This window comes from Perna viridis, chromosome 4 (genome assembly GCF_037379345.1).
Source record: "Perna viridis isolate PV_CMFRI_1.1 ecotype Kerala chromosome 4, ASM3737934v1, whole genome shotgun sequence".
In the NCBI taxonomy this organism is placed as follows: Eukaryota; Metazoa; Mollusca; class Bivalvia; order Mytilida; family Mytilidae; genus Perna; species Perna viridis.
The window spans coordinates 47,279,024-47,293,443 of record NC_142448.1 but is presented as its reverse complement, the minus strand read 5'-3'; the positions used below and the strand labels follow the sequence as shown (position 1 = coordinate 47,293,443).

At 30.6% G+C, this 14,420-nt stretch overlaps 1 protein-coding gene across 1 annotated transcript in view; it reads right to left on the bottom strand.

Annotated features, from left to right (window-relative positions):
- Positions 1 to 1,375: 1,375 nt before the first annotated feature.
- The window catches only part of LOC148620311 (transmembrane protein 184B-like), a 32,718-nt gene continuing 19,673 nt past the window's right edge, over positions 1,376 to 14,420 (bottom strand). Inside the window, exons 3-8 of the mRNA XM_088581085.1 lie at positions 10,955 to 11,120; positions 9,233 to 9,323; positions 8,812 to 8,887; positions 7,733 to 7,824; positions 7,199 to 7,368; positions 1,376 to 6,148 (exon numbers count right to left, since the gene is read on the bottom strand). Coding sequence (XP_088437211.1) covers positions 5,595 to 6,148; positions 7,199 to 7,368; positions 7,733 to 7,824; positions 8,812 to 8,887; positions 9,233 to 9,323; positions 10,955 to 11,120 — 1,149 coding nt within the window. The 3' untranslated portion in view covers positions 1,376 to 5,594. The remainder of the gene's footprint in view (positions 6,149 to 7,198; positions 7,369 to 7,732; positions 7,825 to 8,811; positions 8,888 to 9,232; positions 9,324 to 10,954; positions 11,121 to 14,420) is intronic.

The window sequence follows — 14,420 nt, the reverse complement described above, 5'->3', positions numbered from 1 at the left end:
TGTTCTGTCAAAATTGACCATGTATAATAACACTTGTTAACTAATGTAAAAAAAAGTTGTTTTTTTTTGCTAGTGTTTTGAAATTTGAAATGTATTATGTTAATGAAATTTGTTTCACTAACTGTGCAGTATTAGTCTCTGTGTGATTAATTTCTATTATTCTCTCTAATATATGGTAACTCTAAAACAGCATTTTTGACTCATGTAAGCAACTTCAGTTTTCTAAAATCCTATTTGTAAAAAAAAAGAAATCAGAAAAAAATCGCAACTATACCTGATTGTGTTTTGCTTGTCAATTGTTTTCAGTCAATAGTTGATGATGTGTAATATAGTCTTATTTATTTGTTTGTTTAATATTGATATTTATATATAAAGGTACTACACAAAGTTTTGGTAGTCTTTTCTATACTAATTAATATGTAAATGAATACCACTTATGTGTTAAAGCTAATTATGTTGTGTATGATTACAAAAGAAGCAGGAGATTCTTTGTGTAGTTTGAATTTACAAAGTGTCCAACAAAAACATTAAACATAATAAAAAAACAAAACACAGATGTAAAATTTTGATCATTTTATTCCTTACAAGTTTAAACAACATTTATACAACATTGGCACTTTGAGATAATCTACTACATGTCATATACATTATAATGAAACCTTTCTAAACCATAACTTAATTATTACTGAAAAAGTTACATTTAAGTTAAAATGTATTTTGAAACCTTGTCAACTGAACTCACATCAAGTTAACTACATGTGTAAGACACTCATCCACCACTTAAATGTGATTGAAAGGAAGAAATTTTTGTTGAGATATTTTTAGAAAACAGTTGTCAATTTTTTTTTTCAATTCAAAATTCATGTTAATCTGAGCCCATGCAGGATCAGATACAAACAATTCTTTCAAAGCAGAGCAGACAGGGATGATTGTCAAAGAAATAACATGAAAGTATAAAAATGTTTAGTTTAGTTAGATTTCATTATATAGAGCTATATAGTTATTACTATCCTACATGTGAGGTTGGATACATGTTTGTGCACAATACCAGTTACTAATCTATAAATACAAAATTGAGAAAAAAAATCATCATCTGAATATAACACATGATGTATAGAATGTGAGTTCTAAGAGACAGCTTTACTTCAAAACTGTTGAAGAAATGGTATGAAAAGGTGAAAATCCCAGAAGTTAATTTACCTACAGTATAACTCATCAAATCGCTTCATGAGGAGACACAAACCTTTTATGATACATCACATTTATTCCAAAATATTCCATTAAAGCTCAAAAAAAAAAAATAAATTGAAAATGGTTTCTTGAGCAGGTTGCTTCTTTTATAAATAACACAGTCAAAGAAATATGAAGAAAAACAGACTTTACAGTTACCTATATTTATTTACAAAGGGAGATAATATACAAAAATCATATAGCTAAACGAAGACAACTAATAACTAGAAAACTACCAACAAATTTGTAATATACGGAGAGCGTTTTCACACAAACAAAAATCTTAAAACACATAACAATGAACCCAATAAAACACGAACAATAAACTTTGTTCAGTACTAATACCAACCTAACAACTGTGTTAACACAAGTCACAATAGATATAAATGAAGCAACTTGAATACATAAGCAGTAAAAGTACTTTGTGGAAGGAAACCGATTCTTTTTTCCCCATCTAAATAAGCTGGTTTTGTTAAAGTGAAATGCTAACTATTTATTACAGGAAATTTGCCATTCAATTTGTATGATGGAGTTGTCAAATAAACAAATTCAAAGAATGCACAAATTGAGGTATTTTTCCCCAAAATCATGAGAATTGGTATCCATGAATAAAAGTACTTCACAGCATTCTTATTTATATAGTTATGTGATCATCTTAGATATTTCCCCAGACTTTAATTCCTTGTAAATATGATCATTTCATCATTAACAATGATGATCTTTCTTTCCTATAAGTTCACAATCTACACAGGCAAAATTATTTCACTTGATTTTCACACGAATTTCATATGATTTTCACCTGAATTGAGCAAATAAACTAAGTGATAGAATTCACCTGAAATTCAGGTGAATGGAGCCTTCACGTGAAATTCACATGAAATGTTCACCTGAAATTCGTGTTTAGTGAATTTCTCATGAAAATCATGTTAATTTCATGTGAATTTCACACGAATTTCATGTGAAGCTCGATTAACATGAATTTCAAGTGAAAAATATTTGCCTGTGTAAAGCATGTTGTGGTACTGGTAAATATCTACTTCTTTCAATTCAACAATCTAATTAGCAAAATACAAATAAAGACAAATGATTTACCATAACACACTAAAATTAAAAGTCTCTCAACATAACCATTAAAATCATTATACATGTAGATATTGACCTTCACCTTGAATTCCATACACATATAAGATGAAACTGTCACCATATCCGTACAAGACGTTTATCAGTCTGAGTCATATAATTTTTGTAAAGCATTTTGACACTAACCATGGCAAATGCTGATTGTACTAAAAATACATATCTATGCATGTTAAAATAAATAAATCTTGGTATGTGAAATTGTTGTATTTGTCTGCATTGGTACATACATGCACAAGTTCTTTTCATGGAGAGAAAAAAAATACAATATTGGATTTTTTCCATGAAGAGATTATGAATTTGATTCTGTACAGAAATATAAAACGAATTCTTTTTAGTATTGCCTAAATTGAAAAATAGAAAGCAAAGAAATTGATTCTTGACAAATTTATCTCCTAACTTATAATTATGTTATAATGTGCTTGTATAACTAGGTAAAGCTTTCAGGTACCAAAAGACTGCTTTATCTTTGAATTTTTCAATGAAATAATTTTAAAATTTCAACAAAACATAAACTAATTAGTGAAATAGCATTTAAGTACATCAACATATCTAGATATGATGGCACAAAGACAGTAGTGAGACATACAGGTCCATTATACATGTACAAAATGTATAGTATTAAAGTAGTCAAGGTAGACAATATAATGACTTCACTGAAGGCTGTCACTTAAGGGTTCTTCAAAATAATTATATTTTTATGCTTTAGATTTTCTATCATACATAAATAGGATAAAAAATTTCCCAAATAATTCATTTTTGTGATTTAGATTAAGAAGTCATTTTACCAAATCTAAAAAACCCTAGTCCTAGGCTAACTAGAACCCACTAATCCATGCAAAACATTTAGTCCAATATCTGGGTCTACAGTTGGTGACATTAATATATATTAGTTACGTTACAACTTTAAATAAATTAATAAAATAACTTCAACAAATAAAATAACAAATGATATGACCCAGTATCATAGTACTGATAAAATGCCAGAAATATAACACAATAAAAACATTCTATACCTGATTACAAAATACAACCTTTATGTCTTATTAAAAAAAAATCAAATCTTTATTATTGCCACTTAATCATAGCTAATTATTTAATGTCTAACATTGAAAGTCACTTCAGTAGGTCCAATGACTTTGCCTTCCAACTTTAAAAAAAAAAAAAAAAAAAAAAAAGAACCCATCACCATAACTTAAGGAAGAAAATATTGATCTGCAACTTGATGGCTGAGGCATCTCTATTGTGGATTCAGAGGTTGTAAATTATTCTAAATAACCTATGGAGTTCAACAAGAATATCTACATTCATTCTCAAACCTCCTTCTATTTTATGCAAAATCTTCAGAACTTGACTGCAAACAATATTTAGCTAGGACTTCTACACACAGGGGAGATCAAAAGGGACCAACTTAGAAAATTTCAAGAGATTAGTAATTATTTCCTATAAATGAAATATACCTGGTTTTATTTGTTCACATATAGTATAATACTAGTGGTAATCTTTTTGTCTGTCAAACATCAGAGAGTTCCATGGTTAAAACTGGACAGTCATTCAATTACTGCTTACCCTATTACTGTTTAAACTAAATTAGTTACAGAAAAATTCATAAAAGAGTGAAAAAAAAACCCAACCCAAAAGCTGTAATGGTATCACTTTGAACAAGTCTTAAGAAATCCACAAACCGGAAATGAGGAATGACCAAATTGTAAAGAAATCCACAATAATACATTAAAGAAGAAACACTAGTATTGCACCTATCAAACATTATGATGGAGACTAGAGATGACAAAAAGCTAAAAAATGAACGACAAGGAAACCCTCATACCACAAGGCAGGCTGCAGGTGGCCCCAAGACATCATTATACACCAGTACAGAGAAAGAGTTGCCCCATTATCCTCAAGTATACATGATTTAGCTAATTTTGCAATGTGTTAAGTTACACATGTAATAACCCTTTACAATAAATTCATAAGTAGAGATTATAATATACCTCATTGGTTACCAGTGATTATAAGACAGTCTTTAGAATTTATCTTTGGTGACCATAATGCTAAAGAACACAACACTATTTGTTTCCATTTTCATCACAAGACTAGCACATATGTTAGCATACTATAGCACACAATCTGAGAATAGAGCACACATTTCAGCACATAAAAGTATGTAAAGTACATTTTAATAGACCTATTTAAAATGCCAGAGCACATTTTTCAGACAAGAATGACAGTAATATATCTTTTATAACTTTGCAAATTTAGATTGTAAAAAATACATTTACATTTACATCAATGAGTATATACACAATGATAAAAATATAATAATCAACAATGGATATAAAAATAAAATTTATGATTCTGTACTCATTTCCTTGTTAAATGCAAAGTACACTCTCTAAAAGTACTTGATTCCTGTTAAGAAACAAATGGATACTATTTCTCAGTATTTAACAATGTATATGAATAAAGCCACACTGATATAAACAGGTTAATACATAAAGGCAAGAAAACCTAGTGGAATCTGTACAAATTTGAATGCTTACTTTCTTATTTTTCAACATAATTTTTAAGCTAACAAGAGACTTCTATTTAAGCTTTTGTATTTCTTTCAACACACTCTGGAAAATATACAAATACTGTATCTGCAGTCAACATGAAATTTACATTTCTTTGAAACTATGAAAACTAAAGAAGCAAAAACTAGTAAAGGAAAGGAAATAATCTTAATATTATATGTAATCCTGATAAAAGAATAAAGCTAGGCTTTGAATAGTTAAATTTTAAAGAAAAAAGACTGAATTTTTAAATTATTTACAAACAAAAGCATTTTGCATTGCAAACTCGAGTACCAACAGATTTAAACACATAACAATATGTCAGACACAGAAATATTTACAAATGTTTGATCATGCCAGGTTTTATCCCAGCTCTATGTGCTCACCAACACTGTCATATTCAACTTGTTATCAATCAGATGATAAAAATCATGCCACAGCAAGAGCAGCTTGCCATTAAAAACAATATCTCAGAAATTTTACTCTAAGTTCTAAAGTCTAGTTCAGTTTTATCACCAGTATAAACAACTGAGATTTCACCCTCATACACTATAAATATTCTATAATAATAAATATATTTATATCACATCATTTTCAACCACCATTTCACTGAAATTCACTGATAAAATCAACACTTTACAAGAATTTACAGTCAGATTAAAAACAAGCACTTCACTGAAACTCATCATCAGAAGATAGAAGAGTTGTCTTCTCATTGTGAGACCTACGATTAGGTGGTGGAACCCTTTGAATACCACCTCCTGGAGTTGTTGTAGACAAATTATGTTGACGAGTCTGTATGACATTACTTGCAGGAGAAACACCATTTTGTGTTGGTCTATTTTGGTACTGATCACGGTATGGCCAACCATCTGCAGCCTCTTCCTCCTGTGGAATTTTACTTCCTTGTTGTGTGTACTGCGAATAATTTGGGTGAAAGTTGTGAATGGCATCCTGCATGATATCCCGAGGGTTCATGGTCTCCTTTAGACTACTGGAGATGCTCTGGAGAGAAACAGTTCTCCCAGTGTTGGAGGTAGGACTAGAACTATAAATAGAATGGGGGAAGGCAAAGCGGAGGGCAATAGCAGCCAGAGCCATCTCTATACAGATAAAGAAGTTCTGGTATCCTGCTGAGACTGTACCCAATCCAGCCTTCAGTGACCCATTATCAGAGTATATAGCGCTTATTGCACCTCCCTTTTCTAAAATGGCTAGAACTACACCTGAAAAAAAAAAGATTAAGGAATATTATAATGACACTCGTAACTGAAACTTAATAGGACCTTTCCATTCATAAAATAATGAAAAATACTTTTGAAGTTACGTTTTGTCTCTATGTAAGCCTTTTTGGATACTGTATACATGTAATTTTGCAAGTAACAGTTTCTTTGATTTGAAACCCAGATATGGAGTTTATATTTTTTGTGTTATGCAATTTCTTGATCAAGGAAACAAATGTGCAATGCTGCATGTAACCAAAAGTAAATGTTTCTCCAACTGCTTGTGCATTGGGTTACCCTTCAGTAAGTTAGTTTAGTCTCATGTGATACTACACTAATGACTTCAGGTAAATTGGAACCTGTACAAGTGCAAGATTAGAAAATCTTAGACACCCAATTCATTCGTTCTCCACACAAGACTCCTCCAAATTAGAGAACAATTATAAATTAACCAAGTGTGTCTGAGAATTCCCAATCTTGTATGAGAAAAGCTCATGTTTTATTTTTTTTCTCATTTCAATGTTTGTTTTTCAATTTTATGTTTGAATTGAAATGACCTACATTTAATAGCTAATCATAATGTGGGTGATGATACATCATGACCAGGTGTATAATATGGGTCACTTCAAACAATCACTGGATTTAAACAAACTGCAAGAAATAATCAAGCACAGGTTAGACTAAATAAAATTATAATTTTAAAGAATTTTCAAACATATGTAAATAAGATATAATAGTTAACTAACTTTTTTCTGGTTTTTAACTGTACAATTTTTTTTACAAGAAAGAGCATGTGATGTGTTCTGTGTCACTGTGGATGAGATAAGGTAACCTTGCACAGATAAAATAGGAATTTTCTTGTCTGTCTTGTCCTGGCCCTTTATTCAACTTAAATCCTTTTAATTGTGGACTTAATGATTTCCCTCAAGTGGACCGTTGTTTTGAAACATGGAGAAGTCCAGGACCTTGCAACATTAAGATAACTTTGAACCCTGAGTACAATTTTAACTTTGAACTCAAGTTTACCTACAATTAACTATAATATTAACTTACCTTGCCAGAAGGACAAGAAAATGACTGACTTGATTGTAAAGAACTTCAGTATTGGATCATATGGACTCAGAAGCTCCTTAGTAGCGAAGTAAAACAGGAAGAGAGCATACAAAGCCAAACTTATTGAGGCATTATATATCAACATGATGTACAAGTAACCTGAACTGGGTCTGAAAATAGAGAAGAAAATAAGAAATAAGTAATCAGAAATAGTTCTGTATGTTTTTATTAACTTATATCATCCAAAGAAAGCTTGTTCTAGAGAAAATTAATTGATCAGTACATCTGGTTCATGAATCTCCTTCCCAAATAAAATTTCTGAGCTAGTCTTTTTATGCTACAAAAATTTGTCCTTTATTTTCAGCAATTGATAAAATTTGAAGTTATTTTATTCACATGTATGGAGAGCTTGATCTGCTATAAAAGTGATTCAAGTGGTGCTAGAACTCATTAAGTTACTAGTCTGATAGCAAATATAAGATGTTTAGGTCAAAAGTGGTGAATATGTAATTATTTAAAGGGAGAAAAACTCACGAGAAGTTTCCATCTCTGTACAGATTAAAAGCCTGTAAGACTAATGTGATAACTGCCATAACAGGTTTAATTACACAGAACTGCAGAGTTGCCTATAAAAAAAAATCAAATAATATTTTAAATAAACCTTCCATAACAGAAATATCTTAACTTGATATTTTTTTTATCTCTTCAATGTCAAGCAATCTGAAATATGATGTAAGAATTTTGTTATCAGAGGACTGAAGATCTATTCTATACTTTCACACATCAAAAGCTCATACTAAGATGATTTGTCATTTGTACACATATAAAGAGCAAGGTATCGTGAGAGCGACATGAAGATGAATATCTTGTGGTGCTTGGCATTCCTCCATTTGTACAGGAATTTGATATCGGAAAGTAACCAAAATCACTTACAAAGTATGCCCCATCTATATGAAGCCACACACCAAATTTGAAATCAATCCATCCATTGGGTGCCAAATTTTTGGTGAAGATATTTGGACAGAGGGATGGACTCACAGACTGATAAGGTGATTCCAATATTCCACCCACTCATTGAGTGGGGTATAATATTAAACTTTTTTTTTATTACATGAGTTTTCCTGGTAAAGATCTCAATAGGTAAAATCGAAAAACATTTATCAATCTTTATTCTATTTTCTTGTGATACTAAATGTTCTTCAAAACACTAAATTGTTAATTCATTTCTACATTTCAAAAGTCACAATTAAGAGTAGTCTCATGAAAGTTTTTATTTCATCACTATCTAACCATTACAGTTTATTCTGTCAGATTTGCTGTTTATATACAGTGAAGCCAGCCTTAACCAAACCCTCAATAATCAGAAGCCTGTCTAAACCAGAAAACTCATTTTAAAGACCCTAAATAATATGCTATACATTTTAAAACTGTAACTATACACCTGCCCCTTCAGTCTAAATGGGATTAATTTTTAACAAGTATAAAATAATTCTAGATTCATGTAGGATTTGACACTTTTTAAATTCATTCTAATATTTTAGTCAAACAACCTTGTCCAAAGGCTTTTACTATATGTACCACAATATGCTCTTTTTTTACATGATTCTACTCACCTGTTTACAAAACCTGAGAAAACCAATGGTATACTGCCGACCCGCTAAACAACACGTACAGTAAAACCAACTCGACCTAAAAAAAAAAAAACAAGTCTGCTGCAGAGATATACATTGACTGTACCATTTTGTTTTATACAAAGAGTTACTAAGAGCCTGAATACCTCACTAGAACTTCCCAAAATAGAAAAAACATCAATAATATTGAAACTGTTTACAATTTTGTACTCCATTTTAATAAAAAAAAATTAACAGTGTCAAAGTTACTATGTTAATATTTGTTCTCTGGGTATTTATTTCAATTGGTATTTGTTGTTATTTCTTTCTGTGTTAGTATTCTTTGACATAGTCCATAGATCTGAATATTGTTCCATCTGTATTTCTAAGCTTAATAAAAACACAGAATAATGAATGTGCTTACTTGATTGGTTTGCCTCTAATTTCAGACATGATGGAACTCTCCCCACCAAGGTACTCATAGCACAAACTCAGGAAACTGTAGATGACAAAAGCTGAAATAGAATTGAAAAATAAACTTAGATACCTTTGACAAGAAATCTGATACATTATCAGTGGATTGCTCCTTATCAAACCATATTTTCTTGATGCTATTTTTGAAACAATGAGCATAAAGTTAACAAAAAGAACATAAAATTGAAAAAATAAATAGAATTATGTAACATACCAGTATTTGGCAGTACTTCTTAGCCTATTGTACTTCATGGTTTCTATCATTAAATCAGAAAATCTGATGCAAATTTAAAGTGATAAAATAATTATCATGGGTCTTTAGGATATTCATAAAGTGCCATTCTGTTGAAGAACTAAATGAAAAACACAATCTGTCAAAAGCAGTGGTTAAATTTGAAAAATCACATGGCGCAATCAGTCAGCATCACAGTACCTATAGCTCATGAAATATGCCAAAAATTTAATATTGAAGCCAATTATGAGAAAAGAAAAGTATTATTCTCAAATTGATTGTAAAAAAAAACAAAACAAATAAACAACAAATTAAAAATTGCATAAAGAAAACTGCAAAAGAAGGGTAAGAAAGAGTTCAGACTTACACAGATCAATGACATTATTGTTATTTGATACAATGAAGGGACAAACAGGACAAAGTCATAAGCCAGAGAAGCCATACTAAAACTAATGTAACCACATCAATTTCGCAGATTCTGTTTGAACATATTTGTGGGTATCAATTTTCAGTTTCAAAAAAATAATAAGTGTTCTATTGTATAAAAAATCAATTCTGAGGGTTCTATTTTTCGTGGTTTTCTGTCTGTCTACTACGAAAATTAGTACACAAAGACAAAATAAATTTATTTTAAGTATTGTGGTACTTATAGAAAGAAAAAAATTCTGGATGAGACTTTTAATGCCAAAAATTTGTAAGATTTTGAAGTTATTTCAAATGCAAAACAACTTTTTAACTGAAATCCTTGAATCCAATTTACTGAATAAATCACATGGTATCCTAATACCCAGAACTTTGTACTTGACTTCTCTAGCTAAAAGCATTTTTCATGAAGTGACCAGTTTCAGATTCTATTATTTCCTTTCAGACTGAAATCTGACGCTCAGAGATTCTAAGATTAAAGGTTAAAGTGGTAAAAAAAAGTACCAAATGTGAATGATTGAATGAGCAACTCATAAGACATTAGATTTGCATGACTGTCTGCAGGAAAAGTCTGAAACATGGAACAGTGACATACTATATATGGTAACCTTTACTATTGTAATTAACTTTTAACTCTAAAATCAATAGAACTTTTTTCCTAACTGTCTAGTATAAAAATTAAACATGGAGTGAAGGACACAATCTTGATTACTGTAACCTTCTGCAATGTATTAATGAATGTTGGCGTTTAAATGATTTAAGACTTAAATCAATGTACTGAGTTCTGTGTCAATTAATAATCTCTTTTATCAAATAAGAAACTTATTCTTAAACTTCACTACAACATTGGAATAGCAGAAGTGTTAAAACTACTGGTAAGAAATTGATGAGAAAAATGATCAAGAACCATTCAGATCATCTGGCTTTAAAGCAGTTTCTGATACTGCAAAGCACACATAGTACTGATCATTACTGATCATACAGATAAAGTCAAAGAGTAAATGAGTAAATAGTTACCTTCATAACAGTCTCTGATACTGTCAAAGTAAACGTAGTACTGATCATTACTGAAGAATAGTAAACTCAAAAAGGAGTCAAATGAGTAAATAGGAACTATAAATAGAATCCTGACAATCCAACGCTGCTCATTTGGACAGGTGTAGTATCGAAGGTGTAGATAAATCTGAAATAAGAAGAAAATGACAATTAAATAATAGTGACTGCACAAAATACAAAATCATGAAAAATTAATTACCTTTGTATACCGTTAAAGTACACTTTTATCTAAGAAGCATGCAGAGAAAAAGTTAACTTGTGACTCAGTGTTCTTCCCATAATTTTTAAATAGCGCAGGGCTTACTGGCATAGCACAGCTCTTTCTTCTTTCCTCAAAAAATATACAAATGTAGCAAAGTGCCCATAGTGCATTCTAACTTAAATTAATTACTGACAGCACAGTGCTAAGAAATCAGAGCACTGCAAAGTACAGTGCTATAACAGCATGGGGAGAAGACTGCATGATTGTGTAAACCATTTCTATACCCAATTACCTTTTGGCAGAAAACCCTTCAAAGTGCCTTACATACAGTGTACAGTTTTTTAAAAAATGAAAGTGTTAGTGAATGTAGGGTTTAAAATTACTTTAGATGAAAATGTACTACAAAAAATATGAGTAAATTTCCCAAAAAATTCTACTGAATTATTTATTTCAAATAATTGCATGCACAATTAACTTGATTTTTAAAACAACATGTGAATATCATGACCCATCAGTGACAAAGACAAAGAGTTGTGATGTTTAAGCATGAAAAAAGTCCGAGTGGTAAACATAAAGTTTTTTCACAATTTATATATCAAAATTTAGTGCACAAATTCAATTCATAAAACACCTATCATTTACTCTATCTTCACCAAATTGAACATCTATATAACAACACACTGAACTGGAATGAGAAAAAGTTCTAAACTATTTGGGAAATGCTTTGAACATATAGAGCCAGAAGGCAGCTGCCCACAATAACTAATATGACATGACAAGTCATCCACACTGACAGGAATCCTTCTATATGTCTATAGATTAATTTACCACATGAATAGCTCCTTTCTGTCTGGACAAGGCCATCTTATCAAAGTAGCGACAGCGACATATTGAAAATAGACAGTTTATTTCCCATGTTGAAGCAACATTCTAATTAGAGATAGCTATATTGTTAGTAACCTCTGAGCTTATAGCAATAAAATGTCTATGGCTACCTTGCTATACACTTTTCTACAGACATTAGCACTACATTTTCTCAGCTGTTCATAAATAATGATATAATTTTCATCAACTATCAATTAGTCCTTAAGTGTCAGTCTTTGTAAGAATCATGCAGTGGGTGAAACATGGTATGAAAAAAAAAAAAAAACCCATCATTTTGAAAGTTTAATTTGATCATTTGCACCATCTGAATGAAGAAAAACAAGAAAAGATTTTCCATATCACAAGAACAAGTCCAATGATGCAGAGGTCAAATAGTGGTCCTTTTAAATAGAGAAATTATCTTATCAGTGAAATTACATTGTCAGATTGGTACGTGTTTGACATTCATGTTTCTGATTTTTACTATTTTGCCAGATTCTTATAAAAACTTAACCTTAAAGTTAAAGGAGACATCAACATCTATAATACCAAGTCCCTTATTAAATTTTCAAGAGATACATAAAATGTATAATTAGACATATGTTAGCTACTGATGATAACAATCAGCATCCTTATGATTGCTTTGTTGACAAATTAATAAGAGCTTGTAAGATTCCGTTCTCCAGAATTAATCACTACTTCTTCGTACCGCTAATGAAAATTAAATTTTCTGTTTACAGAAGGCAATAAGAAGACATACCCATATAATCAGTAGCTTTCTAAATTTATGAGATAGAGACATCAAATTTCCTGGGATTTCATTTTTCGTTGATGATATTAACAAGGCAATATTATGTCTCCAGAGTTTTATCGATTTCATTATATAGCTGGGGTTTAAATATTAGGAGAACTAAGAAAACTTGTAGAAGATGCAAGCCTGATCAAAGAGTGGTTATGAAACAAATGTAGGGTCAGCAAATTGAAATAACCTCGGTGAGCACAGTCGTCCAATACTGTTTTCATTACAATTAGACTTGTATAATATATTTCATATATTTTACACTTGTTTAATAGCCCATCAAAAGAGTCAACATTGTAGTTGGTTAGACTGTAGATCACATAACAATACCATGAATGTACATGCGGTGAGGAGGGTAGAATATCATATCATATTTTTTTTAGTTCATTTGAGAGACCTCAAATATATAATAAAACAAAATTACACCGAAATAACTTATCTGAACTTTGCCCTTTACATGAAATGTACGTTAAAGTAATAAATAAACTGACAAATAACTTCTGAAATGAAACATAGTAAACATTTCCTTGTTGCTCATGTTACATGCATCTCTGGTTGTTACTTTTATGGGTTCAAGGTCAATGTCTTAGAGTAAAGGTCATGCTCAAACATGCAGGTATTTATTAAATATTACTCTCTGTCTTTAAAATTAAACCAAAGATATTTTTACAATAGAAGCAAAGGCAATAAGACCTCATTTAAGCTGTAAATATCAAATGGTCTGTAAGATACTAATCCAGCTGGAAATTTCATTCAAAAGCAAGTTAATATTAGGCTTGAATGTTAGCTAAGCAACCCCACTCCTCTGTCTCCAATGTACTAAGCCTGGTAATATTGACAATTTAGTTTATCTACAGCTGTTGAAATTAATTTGATTTTGCACTAGACCAGAATGGCTGATATACAAATGTTACATTTATAAAATGTTAAGCTTATGCAGACGTCTACATAATCCCATACCAAAAAGTGTCTAGGCAAATATTTCTTGTTAATTTAAAATGTATCTATATACAATACCATATCAACATCCAGTTCCTTCAGAACAGAACCACTTTTCAAACTTTCGACAAAATCATATCCTACGTTTCCCAAAAGATATGTTATGATAACCTCTATTGAAATTGACAACAGTTAACTACAGAAATAATGTCAGTTACTTATTGATTTTGTTCATCTCTAGTGTCAAGTTCAGCACTCCTCATCATCTCTATAATAGAGACAAATTATCATTTACATGTAACTTCCCATTTACATCCAGGCAAACCTTGTGTACAAAGATTCTTCATGATGACAATGGTAAATATAGCGTGTTTACATACTCAAAGATCAATTTACTTTTTATCATATATATTCCTAAAGCCATTATTTCATAGACTAATAAAGACATTAGCATTATAGGAATGTATTTTCTACTTTCTTTGCTATTTCTGGCCAAAAAAACCTTGAAAAGGTAATGTCATGAGTACTACAGAGTACATAACAAACACTCCAAACTCAAGTTATATGTGTTATAAGGTTCAGATCAACTGTATGAGTGTTAGCAGATCTGAAAAGGTTCATTA